The following is a 27,478-nucleotide window of genomic DNA, read 5'->3' as shown; positions in this document are numbered from 1 at the left end:
TCAGTATACTGCATGTCCTCGTGGGGTGTGGGTGACGTCTGCAGTCCGATATCAGGGTTCAAGATGGATGCTTTGAAAACTGGCTCTTTCCTTGAAGGCACTGCAAGGAACTGGGGCTCAAACTGCCACTCTTATAACCAACATAGGGCAAGCTGCTGTCTTATTTCCAGCCCATGCACTGGTCCTTTTCTGTTGCTTGTGCATAGAAGCACCTCAGGGGGAGAGATCTGAAATCAGTAATGAAGAACAGAGCTCTAAAAGCACATTAAAAACAGTTTTTATAATATAAAATACTTATTTCTCTTAAAATAATGAACTTCCCAATCATTACGTATAGCTAGCAAGGGGCTTTTACTCTCATATTTCCTCTCACACAGTCTGTTTCTGGGTGGTAGCTCCAGTGAACAATTCCCCACATCTGAGTGAAGCAGAAGCAGCATTAAGCAGAGACTTGCTATTCTTCATTTCCCCACTGTGCATGAAAATGAACCTATATTAAAAAGAATCGAGTTCAGAAATGAAAAGCAAGAGTTTGCAGTGCACATTTACCCGTGGTCATGTCTGGTTTGCTCCTGCTGTGGTCTTCACCACCTTTGGTTTCATGCAGAAATAGAGGTCCACGTGCACACCTAGAGTCGTGCATAGCGACTGAGGTCTCTGCTACAGATGTGTCCCTTTCCTCATTCCAGGTCAAAGCCATTTACATCCACTCCGACATGTTCTCAGTACAGAACGGTTTGTTGACGCCAACGTTAAAGGCTAAGAGACCAGAACTGAGAGATTACTTCAAAAAACAGATACAAGAGCTATATTCCAGCATCTCCATCTGAAACCACGGGAAGAACCTCCTGAGTAACGGACTTTGTAGCAATATTAGGATAATGCTCAAAACTACAGAGCCAGAATGACACAGCTGAAGCGGATGAGCATCTGAATCTTGCGTCTGAGCCTTTTCTTGTTTTAGGATTTCACCACTAACCACCATTTCCCTTTTCCTTCTGTTTTTCATCGGGTTTGATATCAGTTTTATTCTATGGACACAGCAGGGCACCATCAAGAATTATGCTAAATTGCCACAAAATATACAGCAATTTCAATCCATGACTGAGGAAATTACGGAAACTTATTAATGACTATGAGCATTTCAAGACTAAACTGGGGAAAGTTTCAGATATGTCTGTTGATATTTGATTGTAAATAACCTACACGTCAGAGACTGAAATTGTGGATAAATCAGTACTGTGGTCTACCTCAAGCTATCGGCGACTGACGGTGAAAGCCTGTGTTCTGTGGTCTGTAACTCTGAGCTGGATATCGGTTTGTATATTAAGTGATAGTTTTTATATTTTCCAGGATGTAAATTCCATCAGTTTGACTTAATCACTAACAACCTAACAGCCAGAATCGAAACAAGAACAAATCTCCTGGTACTTGTGCTCAGCAGGCCTCTCAGTGTGTGACACCTGATGGACAACCGCTGCTTGGGATCCCAACAACGTGTTGGCAGTGCTGCAGGGCAGGAGCCCCCAGCCCCCTCCAGCTGAGCCCAGCACCTCCTGCACGGCCATTTCAGGCAGCCCAGAGCCCCAGGGATGCTGCAGCACAGCAAAGCAAGGCCTGCATGAGAGTCACCTGTGTCTGGTCCTTGGTTTATTACTTTGCAGCCTGGTTGGGCTGGTTCCATTTTGGAGCATGTGGTGTGAGCAGAGCTGGGCAATGTGGGTCTTGTCTGGAGAACAGCTGGCCTGGGATGCAGCCATGCTGGAGAAGAGGAGGAAATGTTGCTCCATGTGGCCATGTGGACAATTCTGGCCCCAAAATGTTGAGGGGAAATGCATTGGATGTGGGTGCTAGGAAAGCACTTCCACGTGCAGACGCTTGGATCCACTTATCACCTGCATTGACCTCTCTGCAATAAGCAGCAAGTTTTGGAAGGAAATACGGGATCCATGAGGAGCCATTGGAAGGGGCCAGGAATGGAGGCTGGAGAGCAAACTGCCAACAAAAGCACAGTGCAAAGCAGTGAGAAGTCATGAGATCAGGGAGTGTGAGCACTGGGACCGCTGAACCTGGCCCTACATCCATCTCTGTGCATTACCAGCTGCCGTGTGCTGCACCAGCACCATGGGGCTCTGTCTGCTAGACCTCTCTTGCTAGGGCAGCAAAGGCACACGTTTTTCACCAGAGGGTGGTGAGGCACTGGCACAGGTTGCCCAAGGAGGCTGTGGATGCCCCATCCCTGCAGGCATTCAAGGCCAGGCTGGATGTGGCTCTGGGCAGCCTGGGCTGCTGGTTGGTGACCTGCACACAGCAGGGGGTTGGAGCTGGATAAGCATTGTGGGCCTTTTCAACCCAGGCCATTCTATGATTCTCCCTTAGACTGGAAGCCACTGTAGACTCCTGAAACTAAAAGATAAATTATTAATCCAACGTCTCTCTCATTTCCCCTCTGAAATCCCATTGCACGCTTTAAAAATTAAATAAATTGAATTAATGGGTTAGTTTTACACATAGGCTGATTTATGGCAGTAATTTCAGAACAAAGAGAAAGGAAATTGTTAGCATAATCACTCACGCACAGAACGAGGCGATTTGATCTATCAAACGTGGGAGGGTTGGTCTGAATCCCATCTGTGCCTGATTCTTCATCAGATTCCGACCTAATGATTCATATCTGTTGAAAGCAAGTAAGAAAAATCGCTGCTGTGACCTGACGGCGTTGGACCTTCATTTCTCATCACTGTACACAGCAAGAGAGCCCCTGGGGAGTCTGAGCGTGGGGTGTGCAGTACCAGAGGCAGTCTGGCTCTTTAGGGCAGGTCATGCAGGAGTCTCATCCTGGAGGAGTGCAGCTCATCCCATCTGTGGAGCCCAAAAGCAGTCATCACATACAGATGCTCCAGCACAATGAAGGACCTGGCACCATTTCCTCTCCTCTTTTTTGAATAACAGCAAATATCTGTCATCTAAGTAAGTACAGGAAAGCTATTTTCTCCTGACCTGTTTCTACCGCATGAACTGTAGGATGATGCAAAATCTGGGGAGAAATCTGAGGGAAATTCAACCCTGAAGTGTGAATATTTTCAGAACTTGCGACAAGCTGTATGAATAAACCAAAAGCTGCCTCTGTTCCTTTCTCATGCAATCAGATATTGCTCCTCAGATGATTCTCCATAAGCATACCAAATATTATGAGATTAAAAGTTGCCGTGAGTACATGAGGAAGGCATGAGCCAGGCAGAAATGCTTCTCCCCACCTCGCAGCAGTGTTTGTTTTGCTTTGAGCTCTCTCCAATCGCTGCACTTCTTGCGAGCAGCAGGGAAAAACCCTGGGGTTGTCCACTAAATCAGTTTGTTCTTCTCTCACGATAACCAATGTCAACACTCATTTCTAATGCTTTCTTTTTGAAAGAGTTGGGACTCATTGCTATTGCATAGATGGCAATGCATGCTATGCTTCTCTGTAAACAGCGCTGTTCTTGATGGCTTAAAGATGACTGTATGTAACTACTCAGTGTCATTGGGGCATTAACTCTGCAACCGAGTAAAAGTTACAAGAGAAGCCCTCTGAAATTGGCACAGCTCTGCTGCTGCTGCAGGTGGGATCTGTGCAAAAACATGCTTGCTTTGAGGAACCACGTGTGACCGGGTAGTTTTACAGCCCCTTCCCCAAAGGCTATGTGTGCTGCAGCCTGATCTATTGCGTTCTTCTATGTATCCAAAACGGGAGGTTCTTCCTGGGCCTGGTGCTATGCCTGTCGGATCGCTGGAACGCTGCCTCCGGTGATCACAGATGAAAGTCAGAATAAAATACTTCTTCCAGGAAGAGCAAATTGCTTAGTTATATATTTTGTATGTCCTTTGCTCAATATATTGCACAGAAAAGACACACTAAAGTGTGAGCAGGAACCGTGAGACAGTCTCAATGCCAGGCTGGCAGGAGATGTGCAGAACAGGCACGCCTGCAGGCTGACACGGCTTGCACAGCCCAGGTGAGAGCTGTAGGGTATGGATGAAGTCCTGTCCTGCAATCTGTCATCACTGTTACTACGGATATATCAGCATCAGCAAAATCCAGTGTCATTTCTGCCACGGTTACGAATCCTTGCACAGAACAGAACGATCCGACTTTTCCAATCTCCCGGGACAAAACAAGCTAAAGGATTTGTTATTTTCCACGCGTCAGAAGCACAAACTGGTGATCTATCTGTAAATACATCGCTACAAGATGAATGTATACTGGGAAAGAATATACTATTTTTGCATGGTGGCTGATAACTTAAAGACCTCTCGATGCCTTACGCACACGTCGGCAAAGCGTTTTATTTACAGGCAATTCTCTCTGCGTAGTTCTTGTTCCTTTATCTCACTTTGATCCCGTCTGTGGAAAAAACACACACCAGAATTGGATCTTTGGTTGTTCTTGGAATTCACTTTCTTCAGTACCTGGCACGTTCCATGGTTTCCACGCCACATTTTCTCCCATTCAATGGTGAGACTGAGCCTATTCGTTATGGGGGAGAAATCCATATTCCTGGATAACCAGAGAGAAACAGCTTCAGATGTATGGAATTGTTGCAAAATAAAACATTTTGAGGCACCCAGAGTCCTTTTAAGCCCTTCATTTCAGTTTTGTTATGTATTTTAGCAAAGTACAAGCAGCAAACGAGCGATGCGTTCTGTGAGTGCTGCCTATTCTGGAAGTGAAGGGATGAGGATGTAACATAAACATCTGTGTAAGCAAACACACTGATTTTTTCCACGTTGGTACTTGGGTGTGTACGTCAAAAAGTCACCTGTGGAAACTTTTGTAAAGAATTAAATGGTCCCGTTTCTCAAATCTCATGGGCTGGCATACAATAAAGGCTCTTTGTAAGACCTGATGTCTCTCCAGCACTCTGTTCTCACCATCGATCTGAACTTGTTCAGAACGTGTGCCTACAGGAAACGTGTCATAAAAACCCAGTAAATAACCAAAGCAATGCTGGAACCTGAGATTGACTTTAGCAATCATCTATAAAAACAAACAAACAAACAAACACAAAAACACAACATGTATGTTGCAAAGTTCTCTGAAGACGCAGCATCCTTGTGTCATGGTTTTGTTTCTTATTTTAAACCAATAGTGATACAACAAAGCGTGTGTGCTTGTTTCATGTGAACTGACTGCTGGGAATGCACGGTGTGTTTTGGGACCGCGTGTCTCGAACAATAAAGTCTAAAAGCTGTCCATCTCTGCTCTGTTCTGTGCTGCGCTCACCGGCCATCCCGCAATGCCCAGGGATGCTCTGTACTTTCTTGCTGGTGGAACAATGAGATTCTTCTGCGTATGAACACAACTCGGGGTCCCAAGAGCCGCAGAGTTGGGGCGCACAGCTCCGCCATGCCCACCGCCCCGCTGCACAGCCTGCGCTCAACAGAGGAGCCGAGCAGCAGCCCCGGCCCTCAGCCCGGAACACGGATAGAGGCGGGGCCAGGCAGGATTTTGCTCGGCAAGCGGCACGCTTTCAGCGCACTTTTTTTTCACCAGAAACCAGCGCTGCGGCTCGGCTTCGAGAATCTCAGCACCACCTTTGTGCCTTCTGTCTGCATCCTGGCACCCTCCGTTTCTCCCTAGCGAGCTCAAAACGCCGAACAAATCTCCCCGTGCCGGGATTGTTTATTGCCACCACCCCCAAACACCAACTCCTCCCCCCCCCCCGTTTAACCTCCTCCTGGCGCCCGAGATGCGCAGCTCTTTTCTCCGCACGCAGCACAGCGCCGCCTGGCGGCTGCCGAGAGCGGGCGCTGCGCATGCGGGCTGCGGGACGGCGGTTGGGGCCGCTCGGGGCTTCTTGAAAGGGCGGCGGGGTCGGTGCGCGGCCCGGCTGGGTTGGGGGGGGAGGAAACGCGGCTCGCCATGGAGCGGCCCTACTGGAGGAGCTCGGCTTGGGGAGGGAAGGCCCCGCGGAAGAAGCGGCGTTCGTCCCCGCTGCCCGGCGAACTGCCCACCGCGGGGCGCTCCGGGGCGGCGCAGTGCCGGCGGCGGCTGTTCGGCAGCGTGCGGCGCGGGGAGCCGCAGCCCGGCTGTAAGTGCGGTGTGCGGCACTGGGGGCAGTGCTGGGGTCGGTTGTGGTGTTGTCCTGGCTGAGTGGGACGGAATCCATTTAGAATAAATATCCCTTTAGCTTTGGCATGGCAAAAGTTGTTCCCAAAGTGCTTTTATTATTGTTATTATTATTGTTCAACGGGCTTCTGGAATATCTGAGGGATTTCTAGAGTATTTCCTAAATTTGGCTGGATTTTTTTTCTTTGGTTGGCATACTGATGAGGCAATAAATGCATGGGTGGGAATAAACTAAATCCAGGCTTTGCGGTGTGTGTGAAAACAGGGCTAGAATTGCAATCAGCATCAACAAGTGGGAGCGTTTCAAGGTGCTGCGATAGAAACGCTCATCTCATTCCTGTTGCTGAACTGAATACTTGTTCTTCCCCAGGCCCAAAGGGAAAATGTGCTGTGAAAACCTTACCAAAAATCAAGGAGAATCTTGAAGTCACCCAAGGGAGCCCCTCCTCCAACCAAAGGTCTGCTGGAACGCTTTCATATACAGAACTATCACTGGTTTATCGTTGTTTTGCCTGCCGTCTGTTGTAAATGCAGTCTGGGTGCTGGATGGGCTGATGCTGGTCAGGCTGTCTGCTGGGCAGGCGTTGGGCTGTCAGCTCCCTCTGCATAGTGCAGCTCTATGGGTTGAGCTCTGCTCTGTTTTTCAGTTATAGCACTCAAGTGAATGTGAAAGAAATGCCATTCTTGGGAAAGAATGAAGAGGATGTGGAAGGCAGCACGGTACTGCTGAAGGTGAGAATGCTGTTTTGTTCTAACACTGCTGATGTGTGAAGGGTAAATTAAAAGATGTGACAGAATCATAGAACAGCCAGGGTTGAAAAGGACCACAATGCTCATCCAGCTTCAACCCCCTGCTGTGTGCAGGTTGCCAGCCACCAGACCAGGCTGCCCAGAGCCACATCCAGCCTGGCCTTGAATGCCTGCAGGGATGGGGCATCCACAGCCTCCTTGGGCAACCTGTGAGTGAAAAACTATCCAAATTAATGGATATTCAGTGTGAGTTTTATGGCTGTAAGTCAGCTTGCAGGTCTGTTATTGGTGCATGAAAAGCAGTGGTGCAAACTGTGCTCTGAATAGCAAGTTTTAGTGATAAAGTATCATGTAATCAGTTCCTGAGTATCTGTTATTGCAGGTGTTCTGACATTGATTGCACTTAATGCAATCTAGACTTAATGTCTAGATCTGGTTTTCTTATGTTCTTTGTATTGGTTGTTTAATTTTAGGAATCTCCAGTAATCAACTTTGAAAGTAAAGAGAGCCTGAAAAACACTGATGTTACTTCAGGTGAGTGTAGTGGTTGTGCATCGTGTTATGGAATGTGCTTTTGTGTCTGTATAGAGCAACAGGTAAAAATGAAAATTGGGTTTCAATGATTCAGCATGTGCTTGGTTCACACAAACTGAGTGTAAGCAGCCAACAGCACAGGAGGTGTTCCAGGCAGGTGTGTGCACAGAGTGCTTCAACTCTTATTTGTGACAAGAGTTCTTTCAGAAGATGAAAAAGTGCTGATCTCAAACTGCTTGGGCAGGTGTTTATTTTAAAGTCTTTTGAGAACTGCCTGGCTTCCTTATGAAGGAAAAAAAGAAGAGAGAAGGACCAGTAACAGTGTGTGCTGAGAGGATTGCTGCCACAATTGAGGCAGCCTTGAGCCCAGCCCCTTTTAAACCACATCATAGTGATTTTGTTGTTGAAGAGCCACTTTTCAACATGAGTTCTTCAATTTACTTAAAGGTACACTTTTAAAAGCTTAAAAAAAATGAAGTGTGTGTGTAAAGTGATGCAGTTTATTTGAAGCTGCCTTTTTTGCCTCTCCCTCCAGGCACAGGGATGACTCTTCCTACAGGTGTTTCAGATTTTCTCCTCGAATGTTTAGATGCAGATTCTTCTGCAGATCGTGACACAGTTGCTACTGACACCACAGAAAGTTTCCCATCCCCTGAAACGTTAAGAGATGAGGAACGTTCAGGTGAGGCTTCTATGTTTGCTCGATGCTGGAATGATTGAGGAGGTTGGAGTAGGAGGGCCAGTAGCCTCTATTGGTTGTGACTCGCTGGGTCAGAGCTTTGCTGTGAGCCACCCTGTGCTTAACGTGCAACCTGGGTACCTGGTCCTCCAATGCAGAGTGAATCCAGGCCTGATATCATTTGAATCATACTTTCAACTTTAAGTATCTGCTGTTGGCACAAGTTGTTTGCTGGGGGTGACTGATTAATTTGCTTTGAGCTGAATTTCTCCCAGCCATTTCTGTATGTTTGGACTAAGACGATGCTTTTGCTATGCTGTGAAGTCTTGCAAATGAGATTTCTGTCACTTGGTAAAAGTTGAAATAGCTCAGTGAGTTTTAGTGTGAGAAGCTTGTGCTTCTATCTTCTGTGTGCAGGGGCAAGTAATCCTGACTTCGAGGACTTTGTGAAATGCAAGAACTCCACTCTTCTGGACTGCAGCAGAGCAGTGGCCATAGATAAGATACTACAGATCTCAAATCTTTCACCAATATTAGGTAATGATTTCATACAATACAAAATAGTCTATAAATAAGCAAATATCACTGCAGTGCAAGGAACGTTGTGTAATGCGTAAGGATTATTTTATTTAATGGGGAACAGCTCCTTGTTCAAGTTCTGTGTTTGCTTCTAATGTTTTGCTTTATAGTGTGCATAAAACGAGGCCTGGCTCGCTTGGCTTTTTCTTTTAATGTTTAGATTTTTGTGTTTTTCAGAACCTGTATTGGAAGATTGTAAAGACCAGTGCATAAAAAGGTAATCTGCAAAGCAGGCCGATGCATCAGAATGCTCACATTTCTCTATTATAAATGATATTTTGGGCAATATGAGTAAGCCTGTGATCCCGCAAATGTGTCTGGTGAGTTTCAACTGCCCGTGTCCCCACCGGCTTTAAAACTGGTGCATGAAGACAAGCAGGTATGGGTTTTCTTAATAGGCTCCTGCTTCACTATTGGAGCTGCAGGAACATCAGTGCGACAAAGCTCAGTGCAGGATTTGATGGAGCTGACACTTATCTATCAAGCCCATAAAATTGGCTTTTTCCACTGACGCTGATTCTATCAGATTGCCTTCAGTTGCAAAGATTGGCTGGCAGTGCAGGGATTGCCTGTGCAGTACAGAGCATGAGGAACTCCTGCTGTCAGCTCCTGGTCGTGCTGTGGGCTCGCAGAGGACAAAGCCAGGTTCTGCACCTTTTCTGTAGGAGTCATTAACTAATATGAGACACTTCCAAAGATTACTGAATGCAGCCTTTATGAATCTCAGGCCAGGTTCCTACCTACTGTCTGGTTGTTCTTTTCCTTTTAGTTTTATTTGCAGTATGTTTTTTTCCTTAACGAGAAGAATGGTGCATGTGAAACCCCTTTGTTGCTCTCCTTATTGTTAGGATGCCAGCTCTTCTATTGACAGATCATCTCTATTAAGTGCTTTTTGTGTCAGTGATTGTCCTCTGTAGCTTTTAAATTGCACGTATCTTTAGAGTAAGTGCTGTTCCTGGGTGGTAGATGATGAACTGTCTGATGAACGAGCTGTAACTATGTTTAGCAAATTTTAGCCAATTTTCACTCAGGCTCTATTTGTTCTTTGATTTCCTTTGTATGTTTTTTGATGAATGTTAACATCCATTGAGAGCAGCTCACTTTTTTTCTCCTCCCCCCAGAAAGAGACCCAAATGCAATTACAGTTCTTCAGAACTGAGTGTTTCAACTACTGTGGCAGGTAAAACACCACAAGCTGAGGGCAGTTTGGACTAGAAGGGGAAGTGTGAGTTGAAGATCCTTCCTGCAAATAACACTTGTCTCATAACAAATTAGTTAGCAACAGCAAAACAGAGCTGCGTTTTTACTTTTAATGCTCACCTGTGATGCTTAGTGAAAACGGAGTTTCTCACTTAGCTTTTTCAGACACAGCTTTTGGTCATGCTGCTCACTTTACTTAATGTCAGCCTTCACGAATACAGGAGTCTCTTCTGTAACTACAGTTCTGAACTGTGACTGATGCAATTCTGGCTGTAGCCCAGGTACCACACTATTTTTCTCTGTTTAATTTGGACTGCAGTAGCAGCAGAAGCTGCCACTGGCAAGGACTGCTGTGATTATGCAATTCCTCTGCTCACACAGTATGCGTGTCTGGTGGTGAATAACCAGGTGAGCATATGATTAATAAGCAACCTTGTTTCCTTAAGGAAAGGGAAGAGGAAAAATGCTGCCCTGTTGACAGCAGGAGGCAAGGCAGATGAGGGTTGTATTGAAAGGAGGAGGTATTTATATGGGTGGCTTTGGAACAACCCCTCTTTAAAAAAACATCCTGTAAGACGTAGGTTGGAGGGTGGCTGTGGGCTATGAGATGAAGTTAATTTGTTTGTTGGAAATTTATCACAGGGAAAAAAATCTGTAAAATTACAACTGCAAGAGAGAGAACTCCAGCCCTAAAAAGTGGCACGTGCTGTTCTTCACCAGTAGGAGCGGAAAGAAAGGTGAACAGCCTTCCATAAGTCAGCTCGGTTGTAACACAGATGATTTGCCCCTTCCTTGTGCAGGTGGAAGTCCCCACCTAGAAGTGTAGATGTGCATTCAAGTCTTGTCAGCTCCTTTAAAGAGGTGCCTGCAGGCAATGGCAGAGGCTGCCAGTGCAGCTTGTTTATACCTCTGGCTAGCTGTCATAGTCATGGGTGCCCCCTAGGCTCACTTTTTCAGACTGATTTTTGTCGCTGCTACCAAACCAGCTGTACAGAGCTTGAGTTTGTCACTGGGATTCTCTGTTAAATGCTTACCAGACAGTAGAGATTCAGTTTTTTAATGTGAAATGTCATTGTTTCGTCCTTCAGCCTGACAGTCGGACTGCTGAACCCAAAAGGCTGAAGAGCATCAGAAAAGAAGAGTTGTCTGATCTGTTAGAAGGTAATGCATCACCTTGTGGTCGGCTTGAATCTGCCCCAGCAGAAGCTTCAGCCAAATCAGTGAAGGTGACAACAGAGGTTCTGCCCTCTGGACAGACAGATGATGCAGTGGTAAGTAATTACATCGTGCTTTGCTAATTAACAAAGGCATAAAATTGAAGTGAGAATTTGGAATCGTGACAAAGGTAGCAGTTAAATATGAAAAGTGCTATGGAGTGTTTTATCCCCTGGTTTTGAAAGGGACTTCAGAAGTACTTTTCCTGTGCTGCAATCAACTGATTCTTTGCCTTAATTTCACAGGGCATGAGACAAAAAAGTGAACACTTGAAATTCAGTACTTCAGCTCTAAAACCTGTTAATTACTTTCAGTGGAGTTGTCACGAAGCAGGGTGGTGTACCAAGAGAATACTGTAGGAACAATACAGCAAGCATCTGATCTGGAATGCCTCTGTCTTATCAAATGAGTTTTGCAACACTGATCATGGAGAAGAATAAATGTCCTAGATGTGTCTATCCTGATGTGCATTTCTGGTGATTAAAACCGAACCAATCAGTCTTCATTGTGCAATCTAATTCTGGCTGTTCTTATGGTACAGTTTAAGTTGCGCAGCAAACTGAAATTCAACCAGCTGAACAGTGTCAGATGTTTTATAACGTCTTCCAATAGAAAATCAGCACTTGGTAGCCTTAGTTGTGTTTCCTCTTTGTTCTAAACAAACTTGCTGTTTAATGCCAAGTTGGGTTTTCTCTCAGTAAAGGCAGTACTGCCACTTCTCTCAGCACTGGAATGGAAGTGATGTCTCTTGCTTTTATGCCATAGCTCTCAACAAGTCTGCAGATTTGTGGGTTTTTTTTTTTTTCCCTATGGTTTTATTGAGAACTGTTTCAATAGAAAGACTTGCACCAGGTAATTTGGAAGGATTTGAGTTGTAGAATTCGATACGTTATTGTGAACAAGCTTTGATTTATGGGCACTAGATTAACAGAGGACATCAGGGTCTTGTTAGAGGCAGAAAACAAGAATCATTTAAGATTAGGAGTCCTAAATCATATTTTTGAAGCAATTAAAACAGTCTTTTGCATGAGCCAACGGATGTTGGCCAGTTTGGCCATTTGTCTGTCATGTAATTGGGCAGTTATTGCTGCATATGTGGTGTTTTGGAGAAATTATAGCTTAGCTTGTCACCAGTGTGCAGAGTTTCATCAGGGGAAGATTTGTCCCTGAATACCACAGGTCCCAGTGTCAACTCAGAAGAAACTGTTCCTGGGTCTTTGAGCTCAGCAAAAGAAGTTCTTCCTCCAAGTCCAGAAAAAAAGGTTATTTTCTTTCAGGTTCTGATGTAATTGCACTTTGTAAGTCCAGTCCTGGCACATGTGTATACAGTGCTGTTGTTAAAACCTTACAGCATGGCGAGCAGTTGAAGACTGTTCAAGCTTTGAAACTTTCTGTCTCCCATTCCTATTGCATGTTAATGGTATGCAAGTCAGTCTTAAATGTTTTCTGGTGACATCCCTTCAATGTCCCCCTGCTTTCTTTGTTCCATGCTTTTTGAATGTCCCTGGACATTCTAGAAGAACATCTCTTCAGTTGTGTGAATGAAATGTCATCCACCTTTTCAGACTTGGTGTTACAGGAAAGAAATCTGCTCCATTGTCAGGACTTCGCCAGCTCGTAGACCTTACAGGCATCGGCGACTTCCAGTTAAAACAAAAGCCTTCTGCCTTCCTGAAGGAGTGCCTGAAGGTAATGGAACATAGAATCATTCACAGTGTAGGTGATAACTAGCTATCTCTATTCTCTGTTTGTCCTTTAAATATCTAAAGCTTCTTCTGCCACTGTCCAGTCAGTAGGATTGTGTGTAACCTGTTTTGCTGAATACATAGTTAGCATCTCAGCTTCTTTCTAAAGCTTTCATGTTTCTCTTTTGCTCTCCTTGGAGTTGCTTTTAGTTGACACAGTTAAAAGATGCTCAGCAAAAGGGAGAGTATAAACATGAGGGGGAACAGCTGCTTACGAGGGTGGATGGTGATAGGACAAGGGGAAATGGATTTAAACTGAGACAGGGGAGGTTTAGGTTGGATATGAGGAAGAAGTTTTTCACCCAGAGGGTGGTGAGGCACTGTTCACAGGTTGCCCAAGGAGGCTGTGGATGCCCCATCCCTGCAGGCATTCAAGGCCAGGCTGGATGTGGCTCTGGGCAGCCTGGGCTGCTGGTTGGTGACCTGCACACAGCAGGGGTTGGAACCAGATGAACATTGTGCTCCTTTGCAACCCAGGCCATTCTGTCATTCTAAGCAGTTCATCATGTAATTGGATTTTTCTTTAAAGGTTTCTTTTTTGTTTATTTCTGAGACCCTCAGCATACGGAAAGCTCCTTTTTTCACTTCTAGCTTTTATAAAGCAGAGATGAGAACTGTGTACAAAGCTGTCTCATCGCTATCATAGAGCTCGGATTCCCTCCTTTGAGATGCCATCCCTTGAAGTTTCTCAGTGTGCCACTGGATGGCAGATGCCTTCCTCGGTTTAAAACAGTCCTTTACAGTGTCTGCAAGTAATCTCCAAATTATATTCATCTGTCTGTGCTGTGTTAATTTAGTGTACAGACACTGTATAAGCATAAGTATTCTCTTAGATTTTAAAAATGCCATATATCACAAACTCTCAGTGGAATTGCAGGTTGCTGGCTCCACAGCTTGAGTACATACAGCACCCAGGAGGTGTTTGTGAGTGTGTGCATCGTGGGAGTGCAGAACGTAGGTCATACTTGGTAGGCAACTGGATGGCTATCAGAAGAAAAATGTTTGCTTTTGCTACTTCTCCAAAGCAGCTGGGAATTAAGAATTAACTTAGTGCAAGAGTCTGTGGGCTCTTTGTGAGCTGGATGTCTCTGTCTCTGCTCAGGGAGTCTTTGGGGTTACACTTCTTCCATTAGCAACATATGTACTCTTAAAACTGCTGTTCTGTGCTCACTAGCAGTGGGCCTGTGAGATTTGAGTTAGTCCCAATGATAGATTCTCTTGATCGTGTGAACAACTTATCAGAGTAATGAGGTTTCTTTAAACTTGAAAATATATCATTTTATTGATAGTACTTAACGTTTTTCTTTCCCCAGATGTTATTACAAGTTCTAAAAATTGGATCTGCTGTAAGCACAGATGAGGATTCTGATTTTTCAGCAGGAGTCAACGGAAGTGAAGTTTGCTGTAGCAGGGAGATGAAACAGAAGTATTAATGAGTAATTAATGGCCATATTTTTTTTGGCTTCTACATTGTTTGAAACTTAATATAATGTTTGACAGAAATCCTGTAAATCCTTTACTTGGATATTTCGATATTAAATTACTTGTACAAGCATTCTGGGCATTGTTCTTTAGGAGCTCCATAAGGATGCTGCTTCAGTTCATTTAGATTTTTTAAAAGCATGACTTGAAGACAGCACATTGCATTGCTTTAGTTTTGCTTCTTGCTATGCCAAAACTTGTTTGGTTGTTTGGTTTTTTTTTTTTGGTTTTTTTTTTTTTTTTTTTTTAGTGGTATTGGCCTTTACAGCTGTGGCTTCTACTTGAGTAGAGAACACCCAGCATTGGGGTGTTTGTGTTAGTGGCTTCTTACAACTCCTTGCCTCCTCCTGCCCTTGCCTCCTAGGCTGTCCATCCTCAGGAGAATGTGCATCTCTTGTGATGCAGCTTTTCATGCAAAGTGAAGCCAAAAAGCACAATGTTTACAACCTGGACCTGTGCTTTATATAAAGTATCAGTTGACCTAATGCTTTATTTTCTTGTACAAGTTTTAGATACTGATGGGTTTCCACAGTGGCGTTGTATCTATGGCGTTTTATTTGTGTGATAGGTGAAGTGATCCTTCCATCTCTGTGCTGTGATACACTATAATGTTTGGGCAGAGAAGCAGACCTGATGGCCTGTGGGTAAAGGCTTGCAAGGTCTGATGGTGGGAGATGAGAGGTCCTTTGTGACTTTTAATGGCTTCAGACTTGTGAAGAGAAGTAAGTGCCTTGCATGAATAGAGAGGTGGAAAAAAGCTTGTCTAGATGTCTGGAGTGCTGGATGTTGATGTTGGTATGGATTTTGCAGTTGGCTGCTCGTTCTGCGTGGTACATAGGTTGGATTCTCAGTGCTGCTGTGGAATCCAGTCCAGTTTGTGGATCGTTGATCCATAGATGTCATTCTTCAGTGTGTTGAATGCTTCAGAGAACACTGACCAGAGCATGGCTTTTCTCTGCTCGTAGTTACTGCATGCTGAAGTAGTTTGGATCTCCACAAAGTTCTCACTAACACCAGTCCTTACCCAGGCTCTTTGGTAGAATGAAGGAAGTTTCTCCATGTTTCAAAATAACAGTCTGGCTTTCCAAACATCTTGAAAGGTGAGGTTGTTTCTCAGTACTATCAGCCAGATTTGCCATGCCCTGGAAGCTGTTTGTGTTTCCAAAAAGCACGTCAAGAAGACATAAAATTCATGACTTTAATTAGTTTTGATTACATCTGAGCAGACCTGGGGAAGTTCAGACCCTGGGCCTTTTCCCATTGCTCTGGGTTAGAAGGAAGTGCAGGTAGACACACTTGGATTTAGTCTCTAAACAAATGTCGTCTAAGCATATCATATGGCTTAAGGTTAGCAATCATGGCATTAAATTATTTTTCCTTTAAGCATTAGTAGAGAGTGTTCTCCCAGTATCTTGTTGGAGTGCTTCCAGGAATGCTTCTAATTACCAGGATCCTTGTTCTTACAAACACAAAGCTGCTGGTAACCAAGTGTGCAAGAATCTGGAGCCCCTAAGAGAGAAGGGTTAGCAGCTCTATGTAGCTTTAAGCAAAACTGGGGTATGCAGTAAGTTGGGATTAAGATGATTGATTTACTCTGGTTCAAGCAGAGGATAAAGATGTTGTTATAAGAGTATACTAGCAAGGTCCTAAAAAAAAAAAAACCCACAACACTTTGCCCCCAAAGCATTTTTATTTTCTAATCATAAATAGACCAATACTGACAAAGTAATTGGAGACTACAGGATCAAAGCAGTTATACTTGCTTATAACTGTGGGGTTGGCTGGAGCAGCCTGAAAACTGCAATGTTTTACTCTGTTTTTTTCTTTTTCTTTTCTCTCAGTGTGATGAGGCTGTCCAGGACAGAAATATCACAAACTTTCTTGTCCTTCCCCTCAGTTACAAAAGTGCTGCTCCTTTTTTTCATCTTTTGAGATGAGAGAAAGTGTAATTGATTACCAGGCTAGCCCTCAGCCCTAGGGAAGGAAATCTTACTTGTTTTGAGGCCGCAACAATATCCACTCTTGTTCTGCTTTTCTGAAAGGACAGGCACTTTCCCATGCTTTGGTTTCAAACTGAAGAATGGCTGTATAAAATTTCTCTCAAAGTGGAAACTGGTTCTTCCATGTTAGTGGATAAAGGTTATAGGTCACAGGCAGTTAATGGGATAGTACAGAAGAGCTTATTTGTGCAGTGATTGAGAAGTCCTCACAGTATCAATGGGGCTGCTTTGTCACAAGCCTAGACGTGGTGAAGTCCCAATGGCTTGAAAGGAATGACAGTGAGTCAATCTGCACAAGAACTTTCTATCCATGAAATGTGCTCTGAGGATGCATGTTTAGTAAAGCATTCAGGGACAAATGTATGAGGGTTTTCATTAATAGTTTGCAGTTGTTTTTGAAAATGAATGGTTCTTCTAGGAGGCTGAAAGTGCTTGGAGATGACGAAAGATGTTTTTTCCCCCCACTGGAATGCTACAGGGGTATGTGAACCAGCTGCTGGAGTGTAAAGCCCTTGTATGCAAATGGTTCTGTTTGTAAGTTCTCTAAATCCTAATCTCTAAACACAGAAAGGACAGGATTGGAGGCAATCCTGTCCAAGGCAATGCATACTAAATGGGTAGGTAAGTTGGAAGTCATGTTTTTCATGCAGGTGTGAGGATTTGCCTGTGGGGAGGTTTTTCAGGAAAATGGATGATGAAACATATTTTGTTCTTGTTCTCTTCCTATCTGTCCTCCTCTCTGCTCTCTTGATTAAGGTGTGTTAACAAAGCTTGCCAGAATCCCTTGCTGTTAACTTTGAAGCTTTGGAACAGACTCACTTTGTGAGGGGCTCTGGCAACTTGGATTTGAATACACTTGATGTTGGTTCAGTCTTCAGTTCTGTTAATTGTGAAACTGTTGAAAGCTCAGCTGTATTTCCTGGTCAAATTCTATTGTTTTGTAGTGTTCTACACTTGAAGATCTTATTTGAAACTGCATTTATGTGCCCAGTTTGAAGGCTTTCACATAGTGAAGGGATATAGAGATCACTCGCCTGTGAGCCTGCAGCAGACAGGTGTGTCCTCCATCCAGAACAAGGGAAAGATGTGTCTGAATGTTGGTTCCTGCTTTCTGTTACCAGCATCAACTTCTAGTGGATGAAAACCAGAGATCCTGTAGACAGTTGTGTATGTTATGCACAAAATGATCCTTGTTTAAAAGTATTTCTAATGTAGCGTTATGTCACATGCTGACTTAGTTTAATTCTGTTTTCCAGAGAAAGCAGATGAGTCACTTCTGTTTAATCAGTTCTTAATTATTTTCACTTTCTGCTAGTCTTATATCCTCACAGTGAGACGGGGAAGGAGGCTGGTAACTGTAACCATTGGTTTAAACCTGAACTAATAAATACTGCAAAAACCTCTCAGTCCCTTTGGCTTGTGTTTGGTCTGGATTCACGTGTGGGTTACTGTGTCCTAAATGCGTTTGGCAGATGGCTGTTTTATGGGTACGATGGCTTCCCCTGCACACAGCACACGTGGCTGCCTTCCTTCCTCCAGCCTTGTCCCAATGCTATTTCTGTCTGTGCTGGGGAGCCCCTCCATCCCGAGCAGGCCTGGGGGAGAAGAAGGGTGGGAGGAAATGCATTGGTGGTGGTGGTGGTTTCTTTCTTTTTCGTTTTCCAGCCCCAAAGCTTGACCTATCCAAGGAAATCAAGCAGAAACCTGCCTCCGCGTTCAAAGAAAAGTTTCTGAAGTGCTGAAGGTTGGATTGAAGGTACGGTAACTACTCTGAAAAAGCAGCTGAGCACTGCACAGGCTGCCCTAGGAGGGGGGGGGGAACCGCCCTCCCCGCGGCGTTCCGGAACGGGGCGATGTGGCACGGGGGGACGGGGGCGGCGGTACGGCGGGTGAGGGTCCCTGAGGCGCTCTCCAGCTCCCGAGGCCTTTCCCGCGCAGCATGAACGGCCCGCTCCCGCCCCGGCCCCTCCGGCCGTTCCCCACCCGGGGGCCGCGCGCTCCGCTCCGCTCCCCCCGCGCCCGGCCCACGTGGGGCCGCAGCCACTCAGCGGCCCACGCAGCGCCCCGCCGGGCCCGCCCCGCCGGCCCTCCCCTTCTGGCAGCGCCGAGTGACTAATTTCTGTCATATGACTGTGACACCGAATGGAGTCGGGCGGGCGGAACTAGCCGCGGCGCGGGGACGGGGCTGCGCGGAGCCCGGCGCTCGGCGGCGGGGGGCAGCGGCGGCTCCCCAAGATGCCGCCCACCCTGTTTCAGAAGCTTTTCAACAAAAAGCACGGCCTCACATCCCCGGCCAGGGACGCGAGAGACGACTGCGTCTTCAGGTAAAGCGGCGCCGGGGCCGCCCGCCTCCCCCCGCCCCGAGCTCGGGCTCCCGCTCCGCCGGAGGTGCCGTGAGGTGCCGGGCAGCGCCCCTTCCCCGCGGCGCCGCCGCCATCCGCCGCCCGGCTCTCTTCAGGCGGCGCCGCGCTGCCCCTCGCGGCGGCCCCGCCGCCCTCCTCCTGCCCCCGGGGCGGCCCTGCGGGGCTCCCGGCGTTCCCTCGGGGGATGCTCGAGGCTGGGGGAAAGGAGGAGGAGGAGGGGGGGAGGCGAGGCCGGCGCCATGCCGCTCGTCACGGGGCTGCGAGCCGCGAGGGAGCGACCTTAAAAACGTGCAGAAAAAGGAGGGGAAAAGGCCAAGTCGGTGCCAAGAGAGGTGTAGGGTTACTGGTGAAATTTGTCACGATCTAACCGCTGCGGCTCTAGGTCTGCCGCTGCAACAGCGGGGCCGAGGAGGGGCGGTGTGCGGGGAGCCCCGGGCCGGGGGAACCAGCCGGGGTTCCGTTCGGAGCTGCCGTGTGGAAACGGCTCCGTTTGTGGCTGTAAAACCGAGCGCCCCGCACTGGGAAACCACGCAGCCCCTTCTTGGTTGGAGGGACAGAAAGCGACCCTGCGGAATAGTTTTAAAGTTTGCAGCTTGAGCGTGGACCGAATGCGCTGCGATGGGAAAGTTGTGCGCTCCTCGATGCGCTCCTCCCATCCGCTGCCCTGACTGTGCCGACGGGAAGGGGACACCTGGGTGCACGTGGGGACACGAGTCCTGCGCACCTCCTGCTTGGGGTGTTTCGGAGTGCTTCTGCTGCGGTCGGAGCATCCCGGTGGTCACAGAGCTGCGGTGGGTCCGTGGAGCTCTTGCGTGGCCAGCAGGCAGCTTGGGCTACACCTGAAGGCCGGCGCTGCAGCTCATAGAGCTGCCTTCTGGAGATGCTGCTCCCACAGCTCCTCTCTACTGGCTGTGGTAGTAGCTCCTTTAAAATGATATGTATTTTAGGAGACAAAGCTTTTTAATGATGTCCGCATCATCTGATTCTGTAACTCAGCTTATGTCTGAGGTCAGGCTCTTTGCTGGGGAAGGGACAGCACGGCTGGGCCGGGCCATTGCCACACCTTTCCCAGCCTGATGAGAGCTCTAGTAATGATGAGTTTGTACAGAGCCTGCAGGTTAGCTGAGCAGCTGCCACGCAGACCCCAGGCAGGATCACAAAGCAAAAGCACTCTGCAGGGAGATGCCTCTTCTTCCTTCTCAACACGCAGCGTGCCAAACTGGATGTGGATTTTGAAGATACGTCACACTGTCTGCTCTGCCCTCCTCCACTCATACAGTGCTGCTTCACTGTGTCATGGGAACCGTCAGGCAGCTGCTGGTGGATGTGCAGTTGTTCATTTGATGCTGATGGCTGAGGTGTAGGATGGGGCTGTGCTGCTGAGAGCCAAGTGCTGTATTTCAGTGCCCTCCAGGCACGTTGCCTAATGGCTTCTTTTTTTTTTCCAAGTGGGGATAAGTCTGGAGTTAATCCTCGCCACTGTGGTCTTATTGGTTATGGGTGAAACTAATGGAGAATGCACAAAATAAAGAGTGTTACTTATGATAGTTGGATTTTGGAGCCTGGAAACCAGAATTCTTTTTTGTCTTTTTGTCTGCTTCTGTGCTTCCAGTAGGTATGAGGGCATCAGTCTTGTCGCCTTCAGTGATACAAGTATATCTTTATGTATTGGTATATTACTACTTGTTTATATTCTCAGTAATGAAATGTTTTCCAAGTATCCTGCATGTTGTTGCTGTTGATTGCCTTCACATTGGTCCTCTTACTGAGAAACTGTGTAAAAAAACCCTACCATAATAGTTATAGAAATTCACTTAATATATTTAGGAGTTGATAAGGAGAGAGAAAAGCCCAGTTTCTATGGCAATGACATCCATATAGCAGATCATTTTAGGATGATTTTGATGCTTCTTTTTCTTCTTTCTCTATGACCATACTCTGCCTTTCATTCAGGCTTGCTGTGAACATTTACGAAGGCGTAAATTCTACTGATCTGAACTTACATTGTTTCAACTATAACAGAAATTACCTTTTCCTGTGGAAGCTTTTCCTTATTACTTTTCTTTTTCCTGCTCAGAATCCTTTTGTCTCAGGTGGGGCTGACACTTGGAGGCTGAGTGCAGCAGCACTTCAGAAGCAGGTGTGGAGAGGCTGCCCCTTCCAGGGAGGTGCCCAGTAAGTCAGCAGCTGCAAAGCATTTGCTGATGTCCCACGTTGTTTGGTTTTTCTTTCCCCTATGCATGAGAAGCAGCTTTAAGATCCACTACATATTGGTGTTTTAACCCTTCAGCTTAACTGGTGACAATCAGCAGAGCTGGTCTTCAGTCTGCACTCTTCCCCATGCAGCCGGGTGTTCATAGCAAGAGCAAAAACATTCCATGCTTTTATAGTAAGATATGTTTACAAGAAACACCTGCAAGTATTTCAGAGCAGAGACAATCCTTAAGCTCCAAGGTGTCGAGTACCAGCTGTCTGCTGCAAATAATACTCACGTGAGTGGATTTTCCCCAAGGGTAAATTCTGCTATTAATAGAGTCCTTGGCCATGCTGTGCATCTGGCAGTGGCTTGCTGGTGGCAGGAGGCAGGGCAGGCTGAGCCAGGCCCTTGCCAGCCCTGTGCTCCTGCCATCACCAGGGATGTAGCATTGTAGGTGTGTGTGTCTCTCTAGAATTACAGAATCCAAGCATTCTAGTTGTAAAAATACGTGAAGCTGCTGCTATATGAATTGCATGCAAGTGTATAAAACATATATATGCATTTTAAATAGCCATCAAATGAACCCTGTTACAAAATCTTCTCATCACCTTCTCAGTAAAATGGGAACAATCATCTCACAAAAACTTCCTATGGCCAGGGAGAAGCAGCCACAAGTTCTGCCCTGTATTGTGTGCAAACACAAAGTATTCCTCTGCGTTTGTGCTGGGCTGCTGCAGTTAGAAGTAGGATTTCCTTTCTGGCTTTTCAGAGGCACGCTTCAGTGCTTTGGAGAGGAGAGAGCTCCTGAAGCACCGCTGCTTCGACCGTCTGAACCATGCTCTGGAGGATGAGCGCAAAGCTCAGTGAATTGCTGGCAGCTCTCAGGCTTTATGACTTTATTGTGATGTTGCTTCTTAACTTGTTAAATATGTGCGTGTATTTCCAGTGGAGGGACTGCAGCAGAATTTTTGTGGCATGAGATTATGTCCATGGAGACAGCAGCTGGGGCAGCAGCACTGTTACCTGCTGTGGGAGGGGGGCTTTGTGAAGAGCTGCAGGGCAGTGACTTGGGGGGGTTGGATGTGGGGAGAAACTGTTTCATTCCATCTCAGGTGTGAGGTTGAAACACTTGTTCTGTTTTATCTCTAGACATCCCTCCCATCTAGCTGGAGGGATTATTAATTAGGAGTGCTTTTTTACACTGAAGCTCAATACAAGCTTCTCTTTTTTAATCTAGAGAGCCTCAAAGAACCATCCCACCCCAAGGGGCATTCCGCTGATGTTTCCAAACTCTGTTCTGCCCTTGTTTAAGCACCTGTTGTAGAGGTGCAGCTGTGTGGTAGTTGTTAAGCCTGAAACCCTTTCAGTTTCGGGTCTTACTGACAGCATGAAGGTAGGGTGCGTTCTTCCTTTTGGGGCTTGCTTTGGTTTTCTGAGTGTTTCTGAGGACAAGCACAGCTTTCCGAGTGGGATGACACAGGCATAAATAAATGCTCTTATCTTTATACACAGAGGACAATTTCCAGCCATTCTGGAATGTGCTTTTTTGGGGGTCTCTCTGTTATAGGTGCTGCTCCTTTGCTGGGAGTGGTTTGCCAGGTTCCCAAGGCCTATGGCTGGCTGTGACGTAGTGTTTCCTGAAATGCAGCCAGGCAGGGATCCCCCATCAGCCCAAACACTTTCTATTTCTCTGTGCTAGTGTCTTTAAGTGGAATCCTGAGCTTTGTTTCTTTTCATGTGGTTTTTGCCAGCTGGATTCATTGGGGGGAATTGCAATAAATCTTGAGTTGGAGATGGGTACTGTGACATGAGGATGCTTCACCAACCAGTGCATCTGCAGTGCTATTGCTCTTGCACGGTGCAAATGCTGTCCACCTTCTGACAGCAACATAAGTCATTGCTTCTTGAGCCAGGAGCTTATTTCTTCTAGCTTGATTTTGAACTGAAAAGGGATCTGGAGGCATCTACCACCATATTATGGGGGGTTTCATGAGGGACTATGGAGTGAGGTTAAGGAGGAATGTGACATTTGCCTTCACGTTCATTTTCCAGGTGAATTTTAACTGCAGAACTTCTTGGTAAGTTTTCTCCTTGTTCCTGAAGGTGGATGTCGCCAACGACATGAACGCAGCACAGTCTGCTCCTCCTGTGCTGAGAGCAGGGGTAACCAGCAGAGACTGCTGCACTGCTTTCCCTTTTTAAGTGTGGTTTTATTGGTTGCCTGAGGAGTTCAAACCTGGCAGTATCTCGACACTGTGGTATCTTCAGACCCAAATTCAGAGAGAGGTCTTGGACAGTTGGATTGGTAACGCCTCAGCCAGGCTCAGATGGCATTTACCTGCTGCAGCACACAGGGTGCCCCACTCCATCGTGTCAGAGGTGTCTGTGTATCCATCCACAGCCTGCCTGAGCCCACAGTACCCTGCATGGTTAGCAGATTCCTTGCCCTAACAGCACCTCATGAGGCTTCTTTGGGCTGTTCCACAACAGCCAGCCTGGCCAGTGCCTGTGATTAATGACACACTGCTTTCTGATATTTGTTTGCTTCTGTAAGTGTTTGGCCAGTGGTTGTTAGATTGCTGGAATTTTGCTGTTTCAAAGTCTGAACACCTTCAAAACCAGCCCTAGCTGGATGGATGCTGCAGAAGCTCCTGCTTGTCATCGTTTCCAGGTATCTGGTGAATTTGAAAAGTCTTTGTCCCATCATATTTAGGGCTATTCAAATCCTTAAACATCAGAAGTTTTCTTGTGTTTGTATTAGGCCTATTTCTGCCCTTTCATGCCCCTTAAGTTTTTCTTTCTTAAATCCATGATTTCTTAATCTCCCTGGAAGAGTCTTTGGGTTTTTGGTTGTATTAATTTGCTTGAGTGCGGCAAGCTTTGAATAAATGTTGGTTTCTGCTCAGATTTCTGTCTTGCCATGACGACTCTGGCCTGTATTTTGAAATGCTGTTTTCCAAAGCTCTGCTTCTTGCCAAATTCTGTTTTGCATTTCCTGTCATCTGAGCTTTTGCATACCTTCCAGTGCTGGAAGTGAAGTTCTGTTGTGGAAGCAGAAGCTCGCAGAGAAGAAGATCTGTGAGCTGCCCTGGGCACAGGCAAAGATTTGGTGGTTCTGGAAGCGATGCCTCACAAAAGTGGGACCCCAGGTCAGGACATGGCAGTGTGCCTGCAGCCTGCCTGGCCCTGTCGCTTCCATGCCCAGCTATGGGGAGGGGGTCTGTGCTTCACTGCTTCTGGGCCTACTCTGTTCCCCTTCCAGCTTCAGCTCCTTCCTCTAAAGCAGAATGGTTCTGGGAGAGGCTGCAGGTTGTGAGTCCAGGGGTGCTGCTGGCTCTCCGTCATCTGAAGGGGGAAGAAAGACACAGCTGACTCACAACTGAGAATGTGGCCTCATGTGGTGCTCAGGAAGCTCTGCAGGACTGGTGGGGGTCTCACCAGTTGCTGATTCCTTTGGTTCTGCTTTGAGCTTTCCTTGGCTCGCCGGTCCTGCTGTCCTCCTGGATGGGCCTGATCCAACAGGGAGTGAAGTGTTCCCTGCTGCCTGTCCCAGCTGGAGCTGGGGGAGCTGATCCCCATCTGCACGGTGCGAGGCTTCTCGTCACGATTCCATGTGTGCAGGTAGGGTAAAAAATGCTCCTTTACATTTGCAGGAGCTTAGCCTTGGCAAATGTTGTCCAAAGGTGTTTCTGCAGACTTACAGGCGCTGTGTTTTCCATTCTTTACATGAGGCTGCAGGGCTGTGAGGAAGTGTCTGCACCAGTTCGGCCACTGCAAGGCCTTTCTCCTTTCTGCAGCAAATCTAGGAACTGACAGTGCTTTTAGCTGACACAGGTTGCAGACCTTGCTCTCTGGGAACCATCAGCTCCTTTGGTTGACCGATGAGTTTCCCTTCTGTTGCTTTCGGAGGGGTTTATCCTTTCTGTGTGCACACTTTGGAGGTAGCATCTGCTGGTAGTGACAGCTTGGATGAGTTCAGGCTTCTGTTCTGGGATGATCTGCTGCAGTGTGATTTGGAACCTGCTGTCATCTTGGCTAAATGCAAGTGGTGACCACTCTAGAGGCGAGCTGTACGCATGCACAGGAGTGCACACGGTGGTTTCATGCGCAGGGCTGCGTTCTGTCCTATTGCTACATCTGGAGCAGGACGTCTGCAAGATCACATGTTGGTGAGTAACATTAGGAAAAATGCAGAGCTCAGTTGCACTGCAAATGCACAGGATGACTGCATTTTATGTCTAAAAATACATGCCCCAGTGTGTTCTACTCTGGGGAAGTGTGAATGGTTACTATTCTTTATGCTAGTCTTTGTATCAAAAAGAATTTTTGTGTTTTTACAGCATTGTGCTGTTGCTCGGTGCCCAACCGAAGCTTTTCATTGAGATAATTCTGCGTATTTGTGTAAGAAGTTCAACCTTTTTCTTTTCTGAAACTGATAGCTTCTGTAGATATCATTATTCAGAGTACAATGCTCTACAGAGAAACTTGTTTGAGCAAGCAAACTGCAGCACAAAACACTACATGGACTGCACGTGGAATATTAACAGTGCATGCGTGTAGCATGTCCATGAGTACACTGTGTTTTTTGCTTCAGAATTGCTTTTGGACTGAAGTAGCTGGAGTGCATGTGAAATGGAGTGCATGTCTTTATTTTACAGTCTTACCTGATGCCTTTGTGGAGGCAGCCTGGGTAACCTCAGCAGTGGTTTTGACCTGAAATGAGTAAAATCCTTTACAGAAACAGTTGTATTTCTTTCAGTGTAGGCACTGTGTGTGCCCTGCTTGCTTGTGGGGCTGATACATGCCCAGCTCTGTGTGTATTGCTAGCAGTGTCATTCCTTTGGTCCGGCCAAAGCGTCAACAAAACACAAAACGTAAACTTTCAGTTTGTGTGATATATAACTGGAAAGAAAGAGGAGCCAAGCTGCAGTTGTCTGCCATCTGTTTTAGTTGATAAATGAAGAAACTTTGGGCTCGGTTCAGCCCTGACTGAAGGTCCTGGCGTTGTGCCTGTTTGAGCCGGAGCGGTTCTTTGCCCAAATTCCTGCTTCCTTTTCCTCTTTCACAGCAAAGTGCCATGTTTGGGCATGGCACAGAGGAGCAGCTGCCTTGCCATTGGCTTTTGTTGGTTTTGTCCTAGCCTCGTGACCCATGGGAGAGCTGGCTTTATGCAGGGTGTAAAGGAATAGCAAAGTCTCTGCTACAAACCCCTATTTCTCAGGTCTGCTGGGCATTCCTCCCTGGGAGAAAACAGGCCTCCAAAGACTGTGGGCCTTGCATTTGGCTTGCTGTGATTTGGGTAATGGTGATGCAGACAGGAGAGTAAGTGAGAAGGAAGCACATCTGAGCAGTTAGCTAACACATGAATGATCAGACCGGACTGAGATCTTATTTTGGTGTATCACATTGGCCATGATGCCCCCCATGATCACCTACCTAGAAAATATTCTTTCCGTTTGGAGACTTCCGCAGAATGGTTTATTTAATCCTTTCTGTGAAATCTGATAGTGGAAATGGGTAGAAAAATGGTATTAGTTCAGGTGTGAGTGGAAAGCAGATAGAGACGATAATGTGTGTGTGGTTGTGCATGCAGGGAACATCAGCTACAAATCATGGGGCAAGCGTTCTTTCCTTCCCAGAAGCTTGTTCTCATTGAATGACATTATCTGAACATCAGCATCTGGGAGGGAATATTTCTGCCAGAATTTTCTTGTTCCTACAGGAGAAATAATGGTGTTATTCCTTAAAGACAGAGGTAAAGAAATGCACCCCGTGTTTTGTAGTGCTGACTGCCTTCCTATGCTGAGGCAGCCTGTGCTCCGACATAAAGCTGAAATAGACAGAAAAAGGTGGCTGGGGTTTTTGGTGGTGGTTTTTTTTTTCTTTTTCTTTTTTTCCAGTGCTTAAAGATATTTCAGTTGCTACGAGTTACTGGAAATTACTTTCTTGGTATAAAAGGAAATAGTTGTACTGAGAGCACGGAGGGCTAAGAAGCTGTGACAGCAGGCGTGCTGGGTAACTGTGTGTGCCTTCTGTCACACAAGGGATGCTCATCGTGAACCAATGTCCTCTTTTTCTCCAAAGCAGACGTAATTGAAAATGGTAATGATAAAGTAAATTCATGAAAGGCAGTTGTTCTCATCAGGGTCAGAGAAGTCAGAGGCGAAAATGTGCAGGAATAGGGAGTTTGTTTGTCGAGAGGTTGTGTCTATTTACAGTTCTTAAAAGGAGAAACAAATTGAAATGAAAGCGAACATAAAATGACCCGTTCCTATAATGCACTGAGTGTCCTCAGCTTTGGCATATCTCTGTAAGGTGTGAAGGCTTTTGGTGGCACAGCTTGGGCTTGGCAAAAGGTGGATCTAAGCTGGAAGAAGAGCTCCTGGACAGCAAGGAGGTTGCAGCTTCGGTGCATGCATTTTACTGGCTGATGTTTTCACTGATGGTATCCCTTGTCCTGTTGTTTGGTCCTGTGCTTCGGAGATGAGTCTTCACACATGCAGAGGGGTAAAAGGGTTAAAGTTCAGTCCTCTTTCTCTTCCATTTTTCATTTTTCTTTTGCCCTGAGCTGCCTGAGGCCCTCAGTACTGCCTCTGCTCCCTGACATTTCCCCCTGGGTGCTGCCCCA

General features: G+C 46.3%; 3 protein-coding genes across 12 annotated transcripts in view; all 3 read left to right on the top strand.

The window, feature by feature from the left end:
* ACSL6 (acyl-CoA synthetase long chain family member 6) overlaps window positions 1-2,241 on the top strand; it is a 69,726-nt gene extending 67,485 nt beyond the window's left edge. For all 5 annotated transcript variants that reach the window (XM_042826408.1, XM_042826409.1, XM_042826407.1 and 2 more), the window contains one exon: window positions 690-2,241. In XM_042826408.1, coding sequence (XP_042682342.1) covers window positions 690-830 — 141 coding nt within the window. In that variant the 3' untranslated portion in view covers window positions 831-2,241. The remainder of the gene's footprint in view (window positions 1-689) is intronic.
* A 3,643-nt stretch (window positions 2,242-5,884) lies between these two features.
* On the top strand, window positions 5,885-14,363 carry MEIKIN (meiotic kinetochore factor). 3 transcript variants are annotated; one of them, XR_006170228.1, is made up of 12 exons: window positions 5,885-6,068; window positions 6,477-6,564; window positions 6,754-6,838; window positions 7,330-7,390; window positions 7,926-8,072; window positions 8,487-8,606; window positions 8,826-8,865; window positions 9,770-9,828; window positions 10,491-10,585; window positions 10,937-11,119; window positions 12,667-12,752; window positions 14,122-14,363. XR_006170228.1 is itself a non-coding variant. In XM_042826582.1 (12 exons), exons 1-12 carry the CDS (start codon window positions 5,900-5,902, stop codon window positions 14,166-14,168), a joined length of 1,218 nt encoding a protein of 405 aa, XP_042682516.1. In that variant the 5' UTR covers window positions 5,885-5,899; the 3' UTR covers window positions 14,169-14,363. The 3 variants fall into 3 exon arrangements, 2 of the variants coding, with proteins under 2 accessions (XP_042682516.1, XP_042682517.1); XM_042826582.1 differs by having other exon boundaries at window positions 12,629-12,752; XM_042826583.1 differs by lacking the exons at window positions 12,667-12,752; window positions 14,122-14,363 and adding an exon at window positions 11,309-12,619.
* A 4,123-nt stretch (window positions 14,364-18,486) lies between these two features.
* The window catches only part of FNIP1 (folliculin interacting protein 1), a 59,911-nt gene continuing 50,919 nt past the window's right edge, over window positions 18,487-27,478 (top strand). For all 4 annotated transcript variants that reach the window (XM_042826196.1, XM_042826195.1, XM_042826193.1 and 1 more), the window contains exon 1: window positions 18,487-18,614. In XM_042826196.1, the coding sequence (XP_042682130.1) occupies window positions 18,526-18,614 (89 nt within the window). In that variant the 5' untranslated portion in view covers window positions 18,487-18,525. The remainder of the gene's footprint in view (window positions 18,615-27,478) is intronic.

This window comes from Centrocercus urophasianus, unplaced genomic scaffold, assembly GCF_019232065.1.
Source record: "Centrocercus urophasianus isolate 14NV4802_14NV808 unplaced genomic scaffold, USGS_Curo_1.0 seq_26, whole genome shotgun sequence".
Classification (NCBI taxonomy): domain Eukaryota; kingdom Metazoa; phylum Chordata; class Aves; order Galliformes; family Phasianidae; genus Centrocercus; species Centrocercus urophasianus.
This window is presented reverse-complemented; position numbering and strand designations above follow the sequence as displayed.

Coding starts and splice junctions, on each gene's coding strand:
- MEIKIN (XM_042826582.1), top strand. CDS start 5,900: ATGGAGCGGCCCTACTGGAGGAGCTCGGCTTGGGGAGGGAAGGCCCCG. Junction 6,839..7,329: donor GCAGCACGGTACTGCTGAAG/GTGAGAATGCTG, acceptor GTTTAATTTTAG/GAATCTCCAGTAATCAACTT. Junction 9,829..10,490: donor TGTTTCAACTACTGTGGCAG/GTAAAACACCAC, acceptor AATTTATCACAG/GGAAAAAAATCTGTAAAATT.